Below are 17,591 nucleotides of genomic sequence, written 5' to 3'. Positions count from 1 at the left end.
TTGCAGACGAAAAACAATCCGCCCTCACTGACACCTAGGAACAATTTGGAGTGTTCCGTTAACCTGCCACGCAGGCACGGAGAAAGCACGCGAACTCCACACAGGAAGGCCGGAACCGCAATCGAACCCTGCACCTTTGCACTTGTGAGGCCGACGCGCTAACCAGTGGTCTCTGCCACTTGGTATATTCTTCAATACTAGTACCGTGGAAGTGATTCTAAGGGAAACCGTAACTGCAATGTGGCCCGTGACAAAAATGAGTTTGACACCTCTGGTTTTGGATGACTGCGGTGGCTTCGGGAACTGATTGTCAACGCAACGCTGCAGTCGCCCAGTTCTGCTTGTAGTTCAGCCCGCCACCACCCAGTGTCACCGTTTCCTCGTGGAACATGTACGCTTTTCCTCTTTTTTTGGGGGGGGGGGGGGGGGGTGGTTTGCTTCATTTCATCCATCATACCCAGAATGCAAAGTGAAATAGCCGAACCTCAGTAGCCTTGCTCCGGCTTTCTTTTTCAGCTTTATCATGACCAGGAGGGACCCAGAAGCTCTGTGAGACATAAACACACACACTAAACGGCGACGTGGTCCGCCTCATGAGAACGCACGACGAGTCCCATGCAGCTCGGACAGGCGGTGGACTTTTAGCACCGATTGGCGTGAGCTCGTAGCGGCTGTCATGGCAGCGTCGGAGCTGTACACAAAGGTAAGCAAAGACAAGTGAAAGCGAGCCGGGACGGGTTGACGTTGCATGCCGACATCCCCCCCAAAACGTGTGTCTTTTGCAGCTAAAATGAATGAAAACGTCACTTCCAGCCCCAACAAGGCGGCTTTTAATGTTGTGCCAATATCGATCGGTTGCTAAGCGAAGGTGCATCAAAGGCATTGCAAATGTAAAGATGGCACAAGATTACTTCTATTTTTATCGAACCTGATTTAATCCATCTTGAATCATACCTCTGCAATGGGTGTCACCTTGATTGTTTACCATGAATATGTCATTCATTGCCGGCCTTGAAGTGGCATCTTGGGCTAGGTGATGCAAAGGCGGTGCCTGCCGTCACGGAAACGCAGGTTTGGTTTTTTTTCCCACCCTAAGACTGAAGTAACTCCCATTAGTGTTTACTTCGTTGTTGTTGACGTAATCTCGTATAAAATGGAGTGTGGGAAGGTTTTCTAAGTCGTATGTGTTGCGTGGGTACCGACGAGCTGATGCTCCAAAACGCTCCATCCGAGCATGCTTGTTGTTGTGGATTGGGGAGGCAGAATAAGGCCTTGACACTTTCGAGCTGCTTTCGTGTCTATTTCTTCTTCTTCTTCTTTTTTTGTGAGCACTCCGCTTGATGGCATTATTTTGTCAATGGCTTATTGTAGTTTCATATTTATTTACCGTATTTTTCCCCACAAATATTGATTATTTTTTCAAGAATATTTATTTAGATTTTTCATCTCATCGGTTTCATTCATTATTCTTTTCCACTAATATTATTTAAATTTAAATAATTTGTTTACTTTCCATCTAATCTTAAACCTAATAATTTCAGATGTCATCCATTTGTCTAATTTTGTAATATTAAATTTTTTTCATCAAATATTTTGGTATTGTTTACTTCTAATTTGTATTGTCTGTCTACTTTTGTATATTTTAGTTTTTTTATAATGTAACATTTTCCCCAAGATATGTTTTTTAAATATTTTTACCCCCCCCCCACCCCATGTATATCCCTTATATTTTTGTCTAGATTTTGGAGGGTGGGGTTTTTCCCCATTGTTTTTGTATTTCCTCCTATTATTTCAATATTTTAGTATTTTTTTTTTTTGCCCAACATTTGAGAATGTTTCCTTTTTTTGTCTTTTCTCTTGTGTTTGGCCGAATATTCTCTCAATATTGGTGTATTTTTCATGTAATATTATAGTATTCTTAGTTGAATATTTTACTTTGTGTGATATATGTAAAAATGTGACGTGTGTGTTTGGAGCGGAGTCCCCCACCCCCTTGCCTTGACAGCTGTTGTCATTGTTTTGATGCGGCAGAGGGAAGCTGCATTTGTCTTTTAGCAATTTATGCTTAAAAGCTGCACCATTGTGAACCACGGAATCTCTGAGGCTTAAGTTATCTCATTTTATGACATATGATGAGGTTTTGTCAGGAGGTTTGTCTGACGTGTGCAGTCGTTTTGGTACCAGCAAGATGCTGAGACCAAGCGTCACATCCGGACACTCGAGCATCCCTTTCATGTTAACACCCTTGTTGCCGCTTTGTTCTTGGCTTGGACTAAGCAGAGAGAGAGGAACCGACACCTGATGGATGAGGCATATTACAGTCAGGCTTCGCAAGGTCACTTGTGTGTGTTTGTGTTTGTGCGTGAATGTGTGCACGACTCTGCATTTGTGTGTGTGCGCACGTGTCAAGTCACCCATCCCCCCCGCTCCCCTGCCTTGACGGCTGTCGTCATTTTTTGTTGCGGAAAAGCATACTCCCCATTGGCCAAGCAGTATGTGGGGCGGGATGAGGGCTGGCTCACTTGCATGAGTCAGGGCCAAGCTCTTAAAACACGCAGATTTTTGTGAGACAAGAAGCGGGATGTGGAAATAGTAAATGCAACCCAGTTTTGATCCCCGATGTAAAGCATGCTGCAGACATGGTCTTAAGACACATGAGAACTGTTTTGACTTGTCAGCAATGTATTTGTATTTTTTTCCCCTAATTAAATATTTTGTCCAATATTTACTGTATGTATTTTTCATTTAATATTTGGGCCCCCCACCCATAATTTGGTATGTTATTCTAATATGGTATTTTTGAAAAAAAATTCTAAATATGAATCGTTCATCTAAATTTTGGTATTTTTGTTGAACATCTATGTACTTTTTGTGTCATAATTTTTCCCCTTAACTTTTTCATCCTATTTTGAGCATTGTTGCTTTGGCTTGTGTAACTGGCGCTAACATTTTGACTTCAGCAAATCTATGATGCATTTCTTTTAACAGCATCGCAGTAATACTGATAATGTCACAATATGGTTTTTGAAATATTCATGTGATTCATCTCTGTTAAATTGCCGTAACGCGAGACGTCAGCGAATTGCGCAAGACCTCCGTTTAGAGAACGCCACTACCACACATAGCCTTCATTTACTTTGATTGTGATTTGACATCACTCATGAATGGCTGGAAACAAGTTAGTTGGAAGAGGAATGTACAATAACAACATGAAGGGTCCCAGGACATTACCTTGGGGGACCTTTCAACTCGGTACTCAATCATCTTATATTGACCAAATCCTGTGACTTCATTCAATTTGAGTGTTTCTTTTGTCGTTTTTGTCTAGTTCTTGCTGCAATTTACTATTTAGCAATAGAGTACAGAATAATAATTTTTGTATAAGAATACACCACTTTATTATCCTGCGCGCCAAATTTACTGTGGCGGCTCATTGATTTTTTTAAAATATATTAATTTTTTTCGAGCAGCTAAATGGCTCCGTTACGGGCCTACAAACAGGGTGTTCCGTGTTGGTGGGGCTTTTCAATGGCGCTGTGTGTCTCTGATGTCAAACACCCTCTGTCATTTACTTTTATCAACCCAGGGCGGAATACACTCTGCTCATTGTGTGTGAGTGTGCCTTACACAGAAGCTTATTGAGTGTGTGTTAGCTGTGTGGTTAGCATGCGCACACTGCACAAGTCTCCTTCCAAAAATGTGTAGGCGTGTTCGATGTGACAACACCAGAACCCACCCGACACTTCATTAAGCACACTTGCCCATGCAAGAACTTAGAGATGTATGTAAATGTCAAATCACAATTACAAGAAAACCTTTATTAGTCCCACAGTGAAGATATTTGCATTTTTTTCAGCAATAGTAGTGGATACGGGGGAAAAAAACGGCATGGAAAAGAAGACCTTCGCATAAGAAGCATGGAATAGAAACCTAAATAATGAGCATTTTTCTTGGATGCAGTCAGATAAACAGACAAAAACAAGAAGTGAAAGTGTTAAAAGGTTGTGAAAATGTTTTGAAGAGAAGTAGAGGGAGGATAAGCTCACTGAGGAAATGCGGCGCAAGATGACTCACAGCTGGAAACTCGGCATATGACTTTTTCTTTTTGCCTCTGTCTTCCAACCACTCAGGATTTATTTATTTTTTTAATCGAGTCTGTTCATGAATGATATTGTGCTGCTTGAGAATGCGGGAGATGAAACAAAAGTTACAAACCTTAACGATGCTTCTACGAATCCCAAATGACCACCAGAGTCTTCTGTCATTCAGAATCTTCGTGTTCATTCGTGCGAGAGGATTCCATAAGAAAATACAACTAGTGGTACAAAAATATACAAAATCCAAAAATATGGACATAATATAAAAATATGTCGATGTCAAAGTACAGTGGATCCACTGGTGATACGGACCTGTGAAAATAGTGAAGGTCCCTGTGTTATTGACGGCCATTGAAATGCATTGGAGAAATAAAAAATGATCTTAACCCCAAACAATCTTCCAGAAACGCTGCTTAACATTCAGAGTGTCAAAATCGAGACAGCCCCCACTACCCAAACAAAAGTTACCATGAAAGAGAAAAAAAAAATGTGACTCTGGGCATGACTGTGAGTATGCAGACCTCGACTGTATCAGGCAAACATATTTGGTGAAAAATGGACACATTAAGTACAAACATCATCTTGAATTATTTATGTCACATAAACCATTCGCCTCTGTCTCGGTGTGGCTGTTCCTCGTAGCCTTTCTTGCTGTTATAATGAATTCATATTTGTGTGTTGTCAAAGCAACGTAACAAAAAAATTTGTCACATCACGGCGCAAGTGCAATGTTGCAATGTATAAATCGCTTCCATTTTGTTGACATAATATATCATCAATATTTATTTAACATTTAAGATTCTTTCTGCATCCATTGCCGCCTGGTCGTCCTGGGAGGGGGAATGTCCCACCTGCAACCCCTTCTCAAGGTTTCTCATTCCCCCCGATGTTTTTTTTTTTTTCCCTGCCCTCCTGGTGGTTGTGGTCAGAGGATGTTGTGAATACTTGTCTACTGTGGGCATATAAAACTTTTTGAGACAGTTTTTTGATTGGGCTACATAAATAAATGTAACTTGACTTGACCTAGTAAATGAATCAATTCGGAGTCCTCTGAATCGTTTTTGAATCGATAGGTGACGACTCGTGATCCCCACCGGTAATTGACTGTTGCAGAACGAATATCTATGAAGATGCTTTGTAGAAAAGACAAACCGCAGGATAAGAAATGGTCTATAATCGTTCCATTGTCAAAGGAAATCGAAGGGACCTTCTGAGTAAAATTGAGGGATGAGTCACGGTGAGTCATGCTTTCCACAGTATTGAACACACATTTCACTTTTATAATAACAGCACTGGCACTCAGTCAGTTCATTCTTCTGTAAAACTGCCCACCGCCTGACACCTTGAGGGTGTTATCGTCAGTGTAGTGCAGAAGGTCGAAGCTGCGGCACTACTTGGAATATAAAGAACAACTGAGGATGATGATGATGAGGAGCCAAGTTCCTCTGTTGTCTGCACTCTGTGATTAGACTGTGCCATTCAGTTAGCCATATGTAAATTATACATTTTATTTTTCCAGATAACCTCCCCCCCAAACCTTTTATTTTGATCTGAAAGCTGTTTACATATTATGTAAAAGTAGCACAATAAAAATACCCATGCATAATTGTGATTAACTCATTCACTCCCAAAGACGTTTTTAAACGTCTTTTCAGACTTGGTCTAGAATTGGCTGGTACTGAATGAGTTAATAATCGCAATTATACGAGAGAGCAAAATAATAATCATGATCATTTTTGCCACAATCGTGTCAAAATGTGTCAAAATCATTGTATTGCTTGACATGGTTATTTGTGTACTTCTGCTGATTGCTAATGAATGGAAAAAGCTTCAACCCCCTCCCCCCCCCCCCCCCAGCCCCCGCATTAAAAGAAGCGTGCCGAGTCAATCTCTTTTCGGTGCTCATATTGTCCCGGAACACAATATTCTGTGGAGTTTGCCTCTAAAATGGCTGTTTTGAAAACAGCTGGCACGGAATGAATTCATTAAAAGTTGACCACTGTATCAGATATTCTACATATCTGTCAGTTGTTCATTTTGTTTCGACCGCTGTCAGTATTACATTAGTCAGAGAACTCAGTTAAGCATTGGCACAGTCATGTCCTAGCTGGTGTGTTGATAGAGCCGTCCTGACACAGCAAGGATATTTCTGAAGTCAACCGCGTGTAACGCATTGTATTGCATTCATTTCAGCTTTCAACAAGTAGCATCCCGTAAGCCTCCGATTTCTCTCCACTGTGTGTTGTTATCTCACAAAAAGAATGATGTCAGAGAAATCAGCCATTGTCAATCCAATGCTATGATCCAGAAGCAGGCTCAGACTACGTCTTGTCTGCAGGCAGTGCGGCCGTCGGTGGGTTTTGTGGGAAAGCCTTGTTTTCTCCCTTGCCAGAGTCTCATGTGATCCAGGAAGGAGGATGGGAAGTGTGATGGACAGCCCGGAGAACCACTTAGCGCGTCACAGGACCAGAAAATCTTCCGGAGCGCCTGCATAGTGTGCTCGTTTGCCAATCGTGTGAGGAGCTTCCGTCCCGTAATGTGTTCTTGAATTGGACTTTCACGGTTGGAGGCATCCAGAGAATTATGAGCTAGAAGCTTGCCCGACAACATGAACCGGGAACTGGAGTATATGTTCGTCGATGTAAGTCTTTGCTTGGTATTTTCACAGATGAAATTGAGTGATCATGGAAAAGCAATTTACCAAAAAAAAAAAAATCGAATTGTGGTTCTTAACTGATCTTAACTGTCAGGTCTCCCATCGTGGAGAATGTGGAACCCTCATGGGGACGCACCCTTAATTTTGTGCAAAAAGGTCTTCGGTGTTTAGACGATGATATATTTGACATAAGTCGCCGATGATGTCACACTCGCCTGACTTTGGTTCCCGCTCAGTGGATGTGGCTGCCAATGGTTGTTTGTCTCTATATGTGCCCTGCGACTGACTGGCGACCAGTTCAGGGTGTAGTCTGTCTTCCACAGATGGGTTAGGCTCCAGTACCCCCCTGTTCAGGATAAGCTCTGTTGAAAACGGATGGTTGGATATTTTACATAATCCTTCGTAGCATTAATGTCAATTTACCGGTCACTATTTTTTTTCTTTGCGTGGGTAGTGAGATACTTAATTTGCAAAAAATGATCACCCATTGAAATTTGTGTTCTGGTGTTCAACTCCTTCGTTGTAGTTAAGGCCTTTTTGAAGATTTGAAGCAATACTGTCCAGCTTGAATTATGATGGGGATTTCCTTGTCGATAAAGTTCTCTTAAAATCGGCCTGTTATGTGAGACACATTTGATAGCAAAAAGTTAACGCCACAGTCATCTACTGATCCACTTAATGCGATTAGACCACGCACAGAGTCTCAACCCAAGATCAGACTATCTTCTTATCAAGTTCCGCGGTACCTCTGGGTGGTAGCGTACGTGCGTCCCTCATACCGCACTCAGCCCGCTAATGCTGAGGGTTCCGGCCCCGCGGCGTCATGCCGAGCAGAAAAACAGCAGCTTCTCACATGAGTGGCATCATGTGACGAAGCCCCGGCAGTCAGACGCTCCGTTGACTTTGCTTTTTCTGCGAATATGTACACTGAATGCATTTCACATTCCGTTCTGGATGTTGCTCTAAATGTGGGACTGTCTTCATGTGAAGGAGTCATGTAGTCAATGAATTACCAGTTATGAAGCGAAGTTCAGTATGGGGATACTTTAAATGGGACAATGACGGTGTCTTTTTTTGTTGTTGTTTTTTTCTGTGACAACGCCTGGAGCAGATGCACATTTACCCTCTGTTGTGTTTTACACAGAATCGATAAAAGATATCACATCATTAGATGACATTCCGCCTCCATAGCCACCAAATTCCCGTTTTGACTGCAACCTTGCATTGTGTATCGGTGCCTTACAACAGGGATTCTCCAACTTTCCAAGGTACAATGACCCCCTTCCATAATCCTAACGCCTATTACACAGACTTGCCGTGTGTATTTCTAAATGTATTTGGACGGTGTCAAAGGACAAAATCTTATAAGACTAAGAAGTGTATTTTTATGACACTCAAAGTTAAGTGAAGAAAGTGTATTTTAATAAGTGGATTTATGAAATCCAGCTTTGTTTTCAAAATTCTGACTCTTTGATTCTAGAAAAGGAACCTTTATAGTTATATAAAAATGTACTCTTGAAAAATAGTTGTTTGAGGGAAAAAATGGGGCTTTATTCCAATGGTAATTTTTTGGGGGGTGGGGTGGGGGGGGTCTGTATTAGTGTGACAAAGTGCCTTCAACAAAAAAATGGTAGCAGTTACAGGCCTAATGCCAGTGGTGCAACATGCATTTCTGTTCTGGCTCTGCCGCTGCAATACAGTTCGACTCCAGTCCTGCAGGGAGCGCTAATGCATTTCCCAAGTGATGCGACTGACTGCCAAAAACAAAGTAAGCTGGTTTCACATCGACACCATAACAGAGAACTTTGATCATCAAATAAAATAAATGAACTGGATCCGTACCGATATTAAATGTTTTGTTTTCTAGATGCAAATAAATTTACCAATCCATAAATGGTGATCAAAGCCGATAAATTGATAATCAAGGTAATTAACTATGCACATGGGGCAGAGGAGTCACAGCAGGTCAGCCTGATGAAGAGTGAAAGGCTCAGAGATCAGCGTTACCAAGGTGAAGTCCTTTAATCTGCCAATGGCTTTGCGTGGATTTGTTCACGCTAAGATTTAACGCCACGCCCCGAATCTTCAACCCTTCCTTCATGCACAGTCACCCTTCTTCTGATGCATGTGACTTCCGAACCTTAGTCGGCAATGAGGACATTTCTTGACTTTGCTTTGCGACAACAAAATTCACTTCGGCATGATGCAATGCCACAGAGTTTCGAATCCCGCGAAGAGAAAGTTCAAGGCTGCGTCGGTGATGGACTCAACTCGGCAGGTGCCTGCCAACAGATCTGAACTTGCGATCTTCAAGGTGATTTGAGGAGCTTTTAACTTTGCTTTAAATGGAACGAGTCTCTTTATTCACATTGACGAATGCATATACTGTACATTCGGTAGCTATACTCAAAAAGGAGTACAACTGACGGCTGGGCAAAATAGAAGTCTTCCTGACTGTTGCTTTTTCTTCGGGTACTTCGGCTTCCTCCTATACAGTATTCCAGATACTGTACATGCATTTTAGGTAAATTGAAGACTACAGTGGTGTGAATATGATTATGGCTGTTTGTCTATGCTGGTAATGAGTACAGGTTGTAGCCTTCTTCTCAGCCAAAAGTCAACTCAGATTGGCTCCAGCTGACCTGACCTGTTACCCAATTGTGGGCAAGCAGCATCGCAGATGTAGGACTGGATAGTTAAATTAAATAAAAATTTAAAAAAAGAAGTTTCAATTAAAACAAATTTATCTTCACAATGCTCAGGTGTACCAAATGGTCCAAGCATCCAGCCAGGCTTTTTTTTTTTTTTTCTGTTTTGGGACAAAAGTCAAAGTTCCTGTAAAAATATTGCCCCTCTCCACGCAGAAGAGAAAGTAATGGTAATTAAGTTGGTGTGGTTTGGTGAAATAAGATTACTCGGTGTTAAATCCCTTGATAGCCTAATCAGCTTCTGATCCTTCATCGCAGTTCAAACAGGATTAGCGTCATGCTATGCCTCTCTCCTGCCTTGGAGGGCATAGCATGGACTCAAGGTAAACTATCTGGGTTCGTATTAGCATCTGTGGTACAATCACAGCCAGTTTTCTTTCTTTTTTTTTGGATTTTAAAATATTTGTGGCTTTAAGGTGATTATGACTAATAGACTGCGATGCGTTCAAATGTAGGTTTTGCACGCTGTGTGACAATTAGGTCAAACCGCGCTCTCTTTTGACTTGACCTATTAGTTTTCAAGCCACCATTTCAGAGCTAATTCTGATCCAAAACAGGGATTTGGAGAAAATAATCATTTTTGCGATGCTTTCACAACAGCCTCTTTCAGTGGCTTGTAGTTTGGACGGGGTCTCTTTTTTTTTTTATCGGGAAAAATGAGCATGAGCAATCGGGTTTACGTCTGGAGATATGCAACGGGTAGGTGATTACTGGCTTGATGCCGTTATTGCAGCGTTAGTCTAACATATGGCGACTCCATTTCTACCTGTCTGGGTCAATGTTTTGGATATGAGGCTGGTTCTTGTTTTACAAATTAGGGTTCTGTCATCATCATCGGAACGGAACTCCCTGATGTCATGTACGATGGCGCTTCTTGCTAGATTTGAACAAAGCCAGCGTGCCGAATGCACTCTGAGTCTCGGTAATCAGTGATTTGTGATTTCACCGTCTGCCAGCCGACAACTCACCAGCCATCCATTCAAGCCACGGTGATCTCCCCTCTTTCATCTTTGAAATGTGAAATATCCGTCAGTCTGTTCCAACCTTCACCTTGCCTCGAATTCTTTCTGGATTGTGTCACCGTGTGTTGATTTGCAGCCTGTTTCACCGAGGTCTCATTCCACTTGATTAAACTCGACGTCTCGTCTACGATGTGAACGTGTGTGAGGGTGGATCAAGTCTTGTGCTCACGAGGACAGCAGTTGTGCCTCCCCAAGGTGTGATGTTGCTCAAAACTTGCCGCTGCTATTTTTAGCTTCCCCTCCCACCCACCCATTTACCCTTCCTTCCCAGCTCAACCCGTTTTGGTTGCTAGGCTGGGCGCTGAGGCGCTCCCTGCGGGAAAATGCGAAAATGAAGCAACAAAATGGTGAAGCAGGGATCTGGAGGCACTGAGGATGCTTTGTTTGCCCTCAGTGATGACACTGGTACTCGAAAGGTTAGAAAAATGTTCCTTTTTAAATGTCACATCTACAAGCTTACTTTTAATGCCCATAGCCAAGTTTTCACCAAGTTTTAAAGTTCAGTTCACCCTGGTAACATTTGGAACGGTACACTATGTATTGGCATGGCCGGATTTGGCTTCTTTTTTTTTTTGGTGACTTTTTGATGTTTGCTTAGCGATGAGCAAAAATGTGGCTTTTGTGGAAGTGACGACTGTACAAACCAATTGCTTTACCGTATCTAGCCAGTGTCCCCCTGCCAGAAAATAGTCATGGTTACTTTTGTTATTCACTTTAACAATGCACGCCCAATCAAACAGAATTGATGAGGCTATAACAGTTTAAAAACATGACGACAAGGATTGTGCCATGTCTCAATGTTGTACTTTTATCATTAAATTACAGAACAAAACAAAGGTTATGATTTTGGGCAGTTTAAAAAAATAAATCTGATGAAACCACAGAAAGAATCCGACTGGATTTGAACTTAGTTAATTCTATTTTGGTTTTGTTTGTATCTGTCATGTGACAGGTATGCAGCATCCTACTACGAAAGCCAATCATGCAGATAACTCTCTGAAAGTTGCAGTGACCATGATGTCATGATTCAGTTGACTGGTAGTGTTGCAGCAGATCCAATTAAAAGTCTCCATCTCGTCATGAGCGTCCACAATAGGAGCTCTCTCTCCCTACAGCGTGGGATCGAAGTCAGTATTTTATGTAACTGAATCGAAGACACAGCGAAATCAACAGACGAGGGAGACCGCCTTAAAATGTTCTGCATCGCAGTGTGAGTTCATTCCTTGACTCTACTGCAAGCAAATGAGGCTGAGCAGAGGGGAAATCCTCTCTTGTGTGTAGATTATCACACGCAGAGGTTTAAGGGACTTTAAATCCTGACTTGTGCATACACATCAGCTGTGGCACCCCCCCCCCTCCCGCGCCCCCACCTTGTGCTGATAGACCCTAAAATCCAGTGCAGTGTTTTTTTGCTTTTGTACACCATATATATATATATATATATATATATATATATATGTATATATATATATATATATATATAGTATACACACACACCGCATTTAATGGATGACTTATTTTTTGTTTTCATCTATAGGGTGCACCGCATTATAAGGCGCATGGAATAGAGGCTACAATAGTGGCTGCGGTTGTGTTATGTATCCAGCAGGTGGAGCTATGCTAAAGGGAATACAATACAATACAGCTTTATTTATATAGAGCTTTCACAACCGCTGTAGCTGTAACAAAGCGCTTTACTGAATATTTAAAATACTAGGCGCATGTACGGTTCAGAGTCTACCGCCATGTGACCGGCAGCATTCATTGCTGTTTTTTCATGCTCTGTGATCAGCTGGTTACATCCAGTCTCGACTTGGAGTCATTTTTTTCTCACTAAAAGTCAAGTTTGTGTGCATCCGTCTGTCTGTGTGGTAAAAAGAGAGACAATTGTGCAGCGGTACACAATCCAACCGCTCAACTTGACTTTTTCCCACAAACGTCTGACTGTTTTCGCTTCTGCTTTGTCTAAGGCCAACATTGCTACTTCCATTTGGTCAAAACACCATTTCCAACAGAGATCGATTTATGTTTGGACTACAGTAATCCCCTGCAATTCTCAGGGGGTAAGGACAGAGCCCTGCCGCAAATACCAAACAAGCCGGGTCACGATTATTGATGCTGTCAAGCCTCAAAGGGTTTATAATTGCCCATATCAATAGCTTAAAGCATACCATAAATCTCCAAATCAAAGAACATTTTAAGGTCATTTTAAACTCATCTTACTTTTATTGTATTCTTAAAATAAAGAAAATGTGAACAAACATCAGTGTTTCCCAAACTAAGGGACTTGCCCAAATAGTTTATTGCTCAACAAGCAAACACATCATATCATAGCAATGTGATCGATCTAGCTAGCTCGCTATCTATCCAACTATCTAGCTAGCTAGCTAGCTGCTAGCTAGCTCTCTCTCTCTCGCTCTCTCTCTCTCACGGGAATAACAGGCTGGCAAGCGCTGCCATGAGAGCATCTGACAGATGTTTGCTACAAATACAATCAAACGAGTCTCCCCGGCGAATGGAAGCCAACGCAGCAGTGGACGTCTTCACTCAGTGCTCCTTGGCCAACAGCACAGACAGAATTAAACAAATGCAATCAGTCAAATAACATAAAAATATAATAAACAAAAGCTAACTTTGGAGGACATTTGGGGATTTTTCCCCTCTGGCCATGTGATAACAAGCATTCCCATTCAATCTAGTTACATGCCATTAAGTGGCATGCTCATTGCAGATGGTATCGCCAATGCAAGGGTGCAATCAGTTGTTTTGGTCATTTTTCTTTTTGTGGTCTGATGATCCTGGTTGGGAAGTGGATGATATTATGAAGTCATTAAACCCACGGTGTCCCCTGCAAGCCTACGTCGTGAGATTTGAGCTTTGGTTTTGATTCACTTGATCAGCTATAAATTCAGCATGCTACTGTATTTCAAGAATAAAGACCCAGTGTGCATTTTTGTTTCACAATTTGAAACAGGTTAGTCGTGTCCTACTACCGTGCTCAACATGTTTTCATCCATATCCCTTAACTATCAAGACTTATAGAAAACTGTACTAATCCCATTTTTTGTTTTGCTGAAATTAGCCATTTTTTCATGGGTCGGCTCTGTCCTTCTATTTGTAAAACGAGGTGGCGGGTGGCATTGCAGTGTGCAAACTGAGGTCTCCGCGTGTGTAAGCCCATCATCTGGCTTGATGTCTCTTTTTTTTTTTTTCTTTCTTGTCTTTCACAGTGTGCTCGGGTGTGGATCCCCGACATCGAAGAAGTGTGGAAGTCGGCCGAGCTGACCAAGGACTACAAAAATGGCGACGCCTCTCTGCAGCTCATGTTGGAGGATGGAACGGTTAGTCGCGGATCGTCTTACTGCTACCTCACTTCAGCGCATCTGTTCATCTTCGCACCGCTAAGACACATCAGAGTCTCATTAGCGGTATTGGTTTTAGCTTGCAAAACAAATTAGGTTTACCAAGATGCACTTGGAGCAATCTAAATGTACAGCTGCAAATTTCATTCCTCAAAACCACCACCAGCACTCTTGCGATTCAAGCCTTTATTTGTTTGACATGCAAAACACATGTGTTGCGATAAAAATACATTGTTGCATCTCTGGTGAGATGTATTTTGATTTCAATTTTAAAGGTTTTTATCATGTCATTAAATATCAGTTCTCTGCTGTTACTTTTTTTTTGCGAGTGTAGAACTGATGGTTTTCCTAATTGTGACGTCACGCGTGCGCTATTAAGAGTTGGATTTATTCAGCCAAATCTCCATAGAAGGCACAGGTTCCAAATGGAAGTCCTACTGACATTTTCTACTGTTAAATGTTTCAAAATCCAAACAAATCGCCTTCCAAGGTTCCACTGCACTCGTGCGAGCGCTGCAAAATAGCAGGCTTTGTCCTGTTAGCTTTGCGACATCTCTGCGCTGTAATTAGGCATTCACTGTCACTGCAAACTGTATTTACCGAGAAGGAGAGACGAATATCTTGATGTGAATTTTCCAAAAATCTGTTGCCGTGAAGCAAAACATCACGCGTTTCCCATGGCCTGATTAGACGAGCATCAGACGGCAGAATATGCTCAACTGCATTTTTCCAGATGTCATGTTTGAAGATGGGACGTGCCAGCTAAAAAGCAATTAACAGCAGTGCCACTGTAAACGTTTGCGTAAACAACAACATCGGTGAGCGGGGGCGCTTTTAACCAAAGTCATGAGGAGCACATCCCATGACATATATCTGATAAGTTACACTTGTCTGTGCCAAATGCATTTGGAATCCATTTAGTAGGCGGGGGGGACATCTTATCGATTATTTCAACGACAGCTACCCGCATGTCCGGCCAGACATGTTGACTTGTAGCAAGTAGCCCCGCGCTGTCCCTCCCGGCGACTTCTCCAAATGGATTTTAACTAAAACTCCGCTGGATGCAGTATCTGAGGGGAAACTTGATTGAATATGTTTCTCCCAATGAAGGCGTGGGTGAGTATACGAGATGGATGCTCTTATAGCTCAGTGTATAAAATGTATATTTTAGACTAAAGAAAAAAAGTGGTACAAGTATCGAGTGATGATCTAATATTTTAGGACAATGACCTTCGGTGACGGATGTCAATCTATCAAAGTCGCCTTACACTTGCCTACAGCCTCCTGTTTTCATCACAGTTTTTTCGTTTGCTTTCTTTTTTCTTCAGAGAGTGGATGTCATTCAAAGGGGAGTTGAGCGAATCTTACCGAAACCTGATTGTTTTGTTGAATAAATTTCGCCCATGGTAGTTGTTGTTATCTCATGACAATGCAGTTCTGCTTTAATCTATGTAACCACTGTACCAATTAACCAACAAAGGAAAGTGACCATTTGTTGAAAGTTTGTACATTTTACAAATAAATTCAGTTTACGAGGGAATTAAAAAATATATATATTAAAAATGATAACAATAATTTTTATTCTAACTACAAATAAGGCAAGATTCTTAAAGAAGACATTCCTTTTTTACATGTTTTATAGAAGTTGATAGGTGCCTCATTCTTCGCTCAAAATACACAAAAGATGATCAAATTGTAATCTACATTTTTTTTTGCACTTAACATGAATTTGTCATTCAAATTGAATTGCTAAAAATCTTTGTTTTTTGTTTTGCTCTGTCTCGTCACCACGCCTCGTTTTACATAATAGTCTTTCATTACCATGGGAACCGGCGCGGAGCTGGGGAATGTGACGAGGAGAGTAGCGATTTATTTTAATTTTTTTTCCTCAAATGGCCCAGCGTCTAAACTCAAAGGCAAACAGAGAAAGGAACCCATAAAGTAGCAAAAGAAAGACATTTTCATGTCATGTCAAAAGGCAAAATGCAATTTACTTTTATCATTCACATATATGCATTGCAGCTGATCCCATTGACTGTACAAAGGCACCAAACCTTAACAAGTAATTGGTATTGAAAAATATAGTAATGCACTTTTAATTACTGTGTCGGCAACAGCAAGTAGCATTTTTGAACTCGTCAATTAGTGTGTGTGGCGCATGCAGCAAAGATATCAATGAATACCCCAGGCCCAACGTCCACAACTTTGTATACAGGCAATTAAAAATGAATTCTCCACAGTATGATCCTTTTTAATAATGCCCAGGCCGTTCTGTGAATCGTGAAAATCTGCCTTTATTTGGCGGCGATTGTAATACACGCGGGGGGTTTTTTTGTTTGTTTGTTTTTTCCACAAACGCAAAATATTCTTATAAAAATTTTGCATGTTTTTTTATCCCCCACGGAATTTGGGGCAAATGGGGATAGATGTAAAAAATATATATTTCAATAGTTTTTTAAACTGAAAAAAAAATTGTGAAAATGCGAGTCCGCGGGTGCTGAACCATGATTGTGTGGGTGTGGGTGTGGGTGTGGGTGGGGGGGGCTAGGTACAGTACTGTAGCCATTCTATATACTGTGTCCATTCTAATTTGTGTTTCTTGAGTGCATGATCTTAATGCCACATCTCTTTATTTTCCCACCCTCAGAATCTTGAGCACAAGCTGGACCCCAAAACCAAGAACCTGCCCTACCTGCGAAACCCCGACATCCTGGTGGGCGAGAATGACCTCACGGCGCTCAGCTACCTCCATGAGCCGGCAGTGCTGCACAACCTCAAAGTCCGCTTCATCGACTCCAAGCTCATCTACACTTATTGCGGTAAGAGGGCAGTCGTGGATTGTTTGTGAAAATGAGTCATAGCGTTGCAATAGTTTATTATTGAACTCTGAATTTCTCCTCTAACTTCTTTTTATTCATCCCGGCTCACCTTATGACACAGTTGACATGTATCGATTCCCAGGTACTGGGAATCTGTACTCCTCCGTATTCAGCAATTGGTCCAGTCTGTAATTTGGTGCATAATCACCCCCCCCAGTCACCTGATGAGGGAATACAGTTGGACGATGCGCGGGTAGAATGCATTGTGGCCATCTATGAGCATGCCTTCCAAGTGTCCTTGAGATGCTTTATTTCTATTCTCTTGTATGCCCTTTTTACATGTCTACTTTTGTTCTGGTATTACAGAACAAGGACTTTTAAAGTGTAAAAAGGGTTTCTTGAAAAAAGTTTTCTTGAAACTTTCCTTAAAACCTTCTGGACATCCCCCCCCCCCTTTTTTTGCAACCCCGATCATATTTTGGGTGTTCCCTGCGTTTCTCAGGGATTGTTTTGGTGGCCATCAACCCGTATGAGACGCTGCCCATTTACGGGACAGACATCATCAATGCGTACAGCGGTCAGAACATGGGCGACATGGACCCACACATCTTTGCTGTAGCGGAGGAAGCTTACAAACAGATGGCGAGGTTTGTATGATCCCGGACTTGATTGTAGCTCCCTCGTTGCTCTTCTGGGTTTGTCTGTCATATTTAGGGCATGTCACATTTCGAAAAACAAAATTACACGGTGCTTATCAATTTGAAAAAAAATAAATAAATGCAAACATAGTAAAATACAAAAGAAAATGAGTGAGTGTAAAATACAGTAAAGTAGAATACAATTAAAATGATTTGACCTACAAATTTCGATGTTCCTGCATGAATACTTGACTTCCAACAACAACACTTGACTTGTGCAACCCTATTG

General features: G+C 41.6%; 1 protein-coding gene across 4 annotated transcripts in view; it reads left to right on the top strand.

Annotated features, from left to right (window-relative positions):
• Positions 1-464: 464 nt before the first annotated feature.
• Positions 465-17,591, top strand: part of myo5aa (myosin VAa) — a 53,640-nt gene continuing 36,513 nt past the window's right edge. For 3 of the 4 annotated variants that reach the window (XM_086107346.1, XM_086107345.1, XM_086107344.1), the window contains exons 1-4: positions 8,906-9,067; positions 13,714-13,824; positions 16,493-16,664; positions 17,167-17,311. In XM_086107346.1, the coding sequence (XP_085963472.1) occupies positions 8,954-9,067; positions 13,714-13,824; positions 16,493-16,664; positions 17,167-17,311 (542 nt within the window). In that variant the 5' untranslated portion in view covers positions 8,906-8,953. Of the gene's footprint in view, positions 704-8,905; positions 9,068-13,713; positions 13,825-16,492; positions 16,665-17,166; positions 17,312-17,591 lie in introns of those variants that run through there. The other variant, XM_086107347.1, reaches the window with a different exon arrangement.

This window comes from Hippocampus guttulatus, chromosome 3 (genome assembly GCF_054856545.1).
Source record: "Hippocampus guttulatus isolate MCC_2025c chromosome 3, RoL_Hgut_1.0, whole genome shotgun sequence".
Classification (NCBI taxonomy): domain Eukaryota; kingdom Metazoa; phylum Chordata; class Actinopteri; order Syngnathiformes; family Syngnathidae; genus Hippocampus; species Hippocampus guttulatus.
The sequence above is the reverse complement of the archived record's forward strand: the minus strand, read 5'-3'. Positions and strand labels throughout refer to the sequence as shown.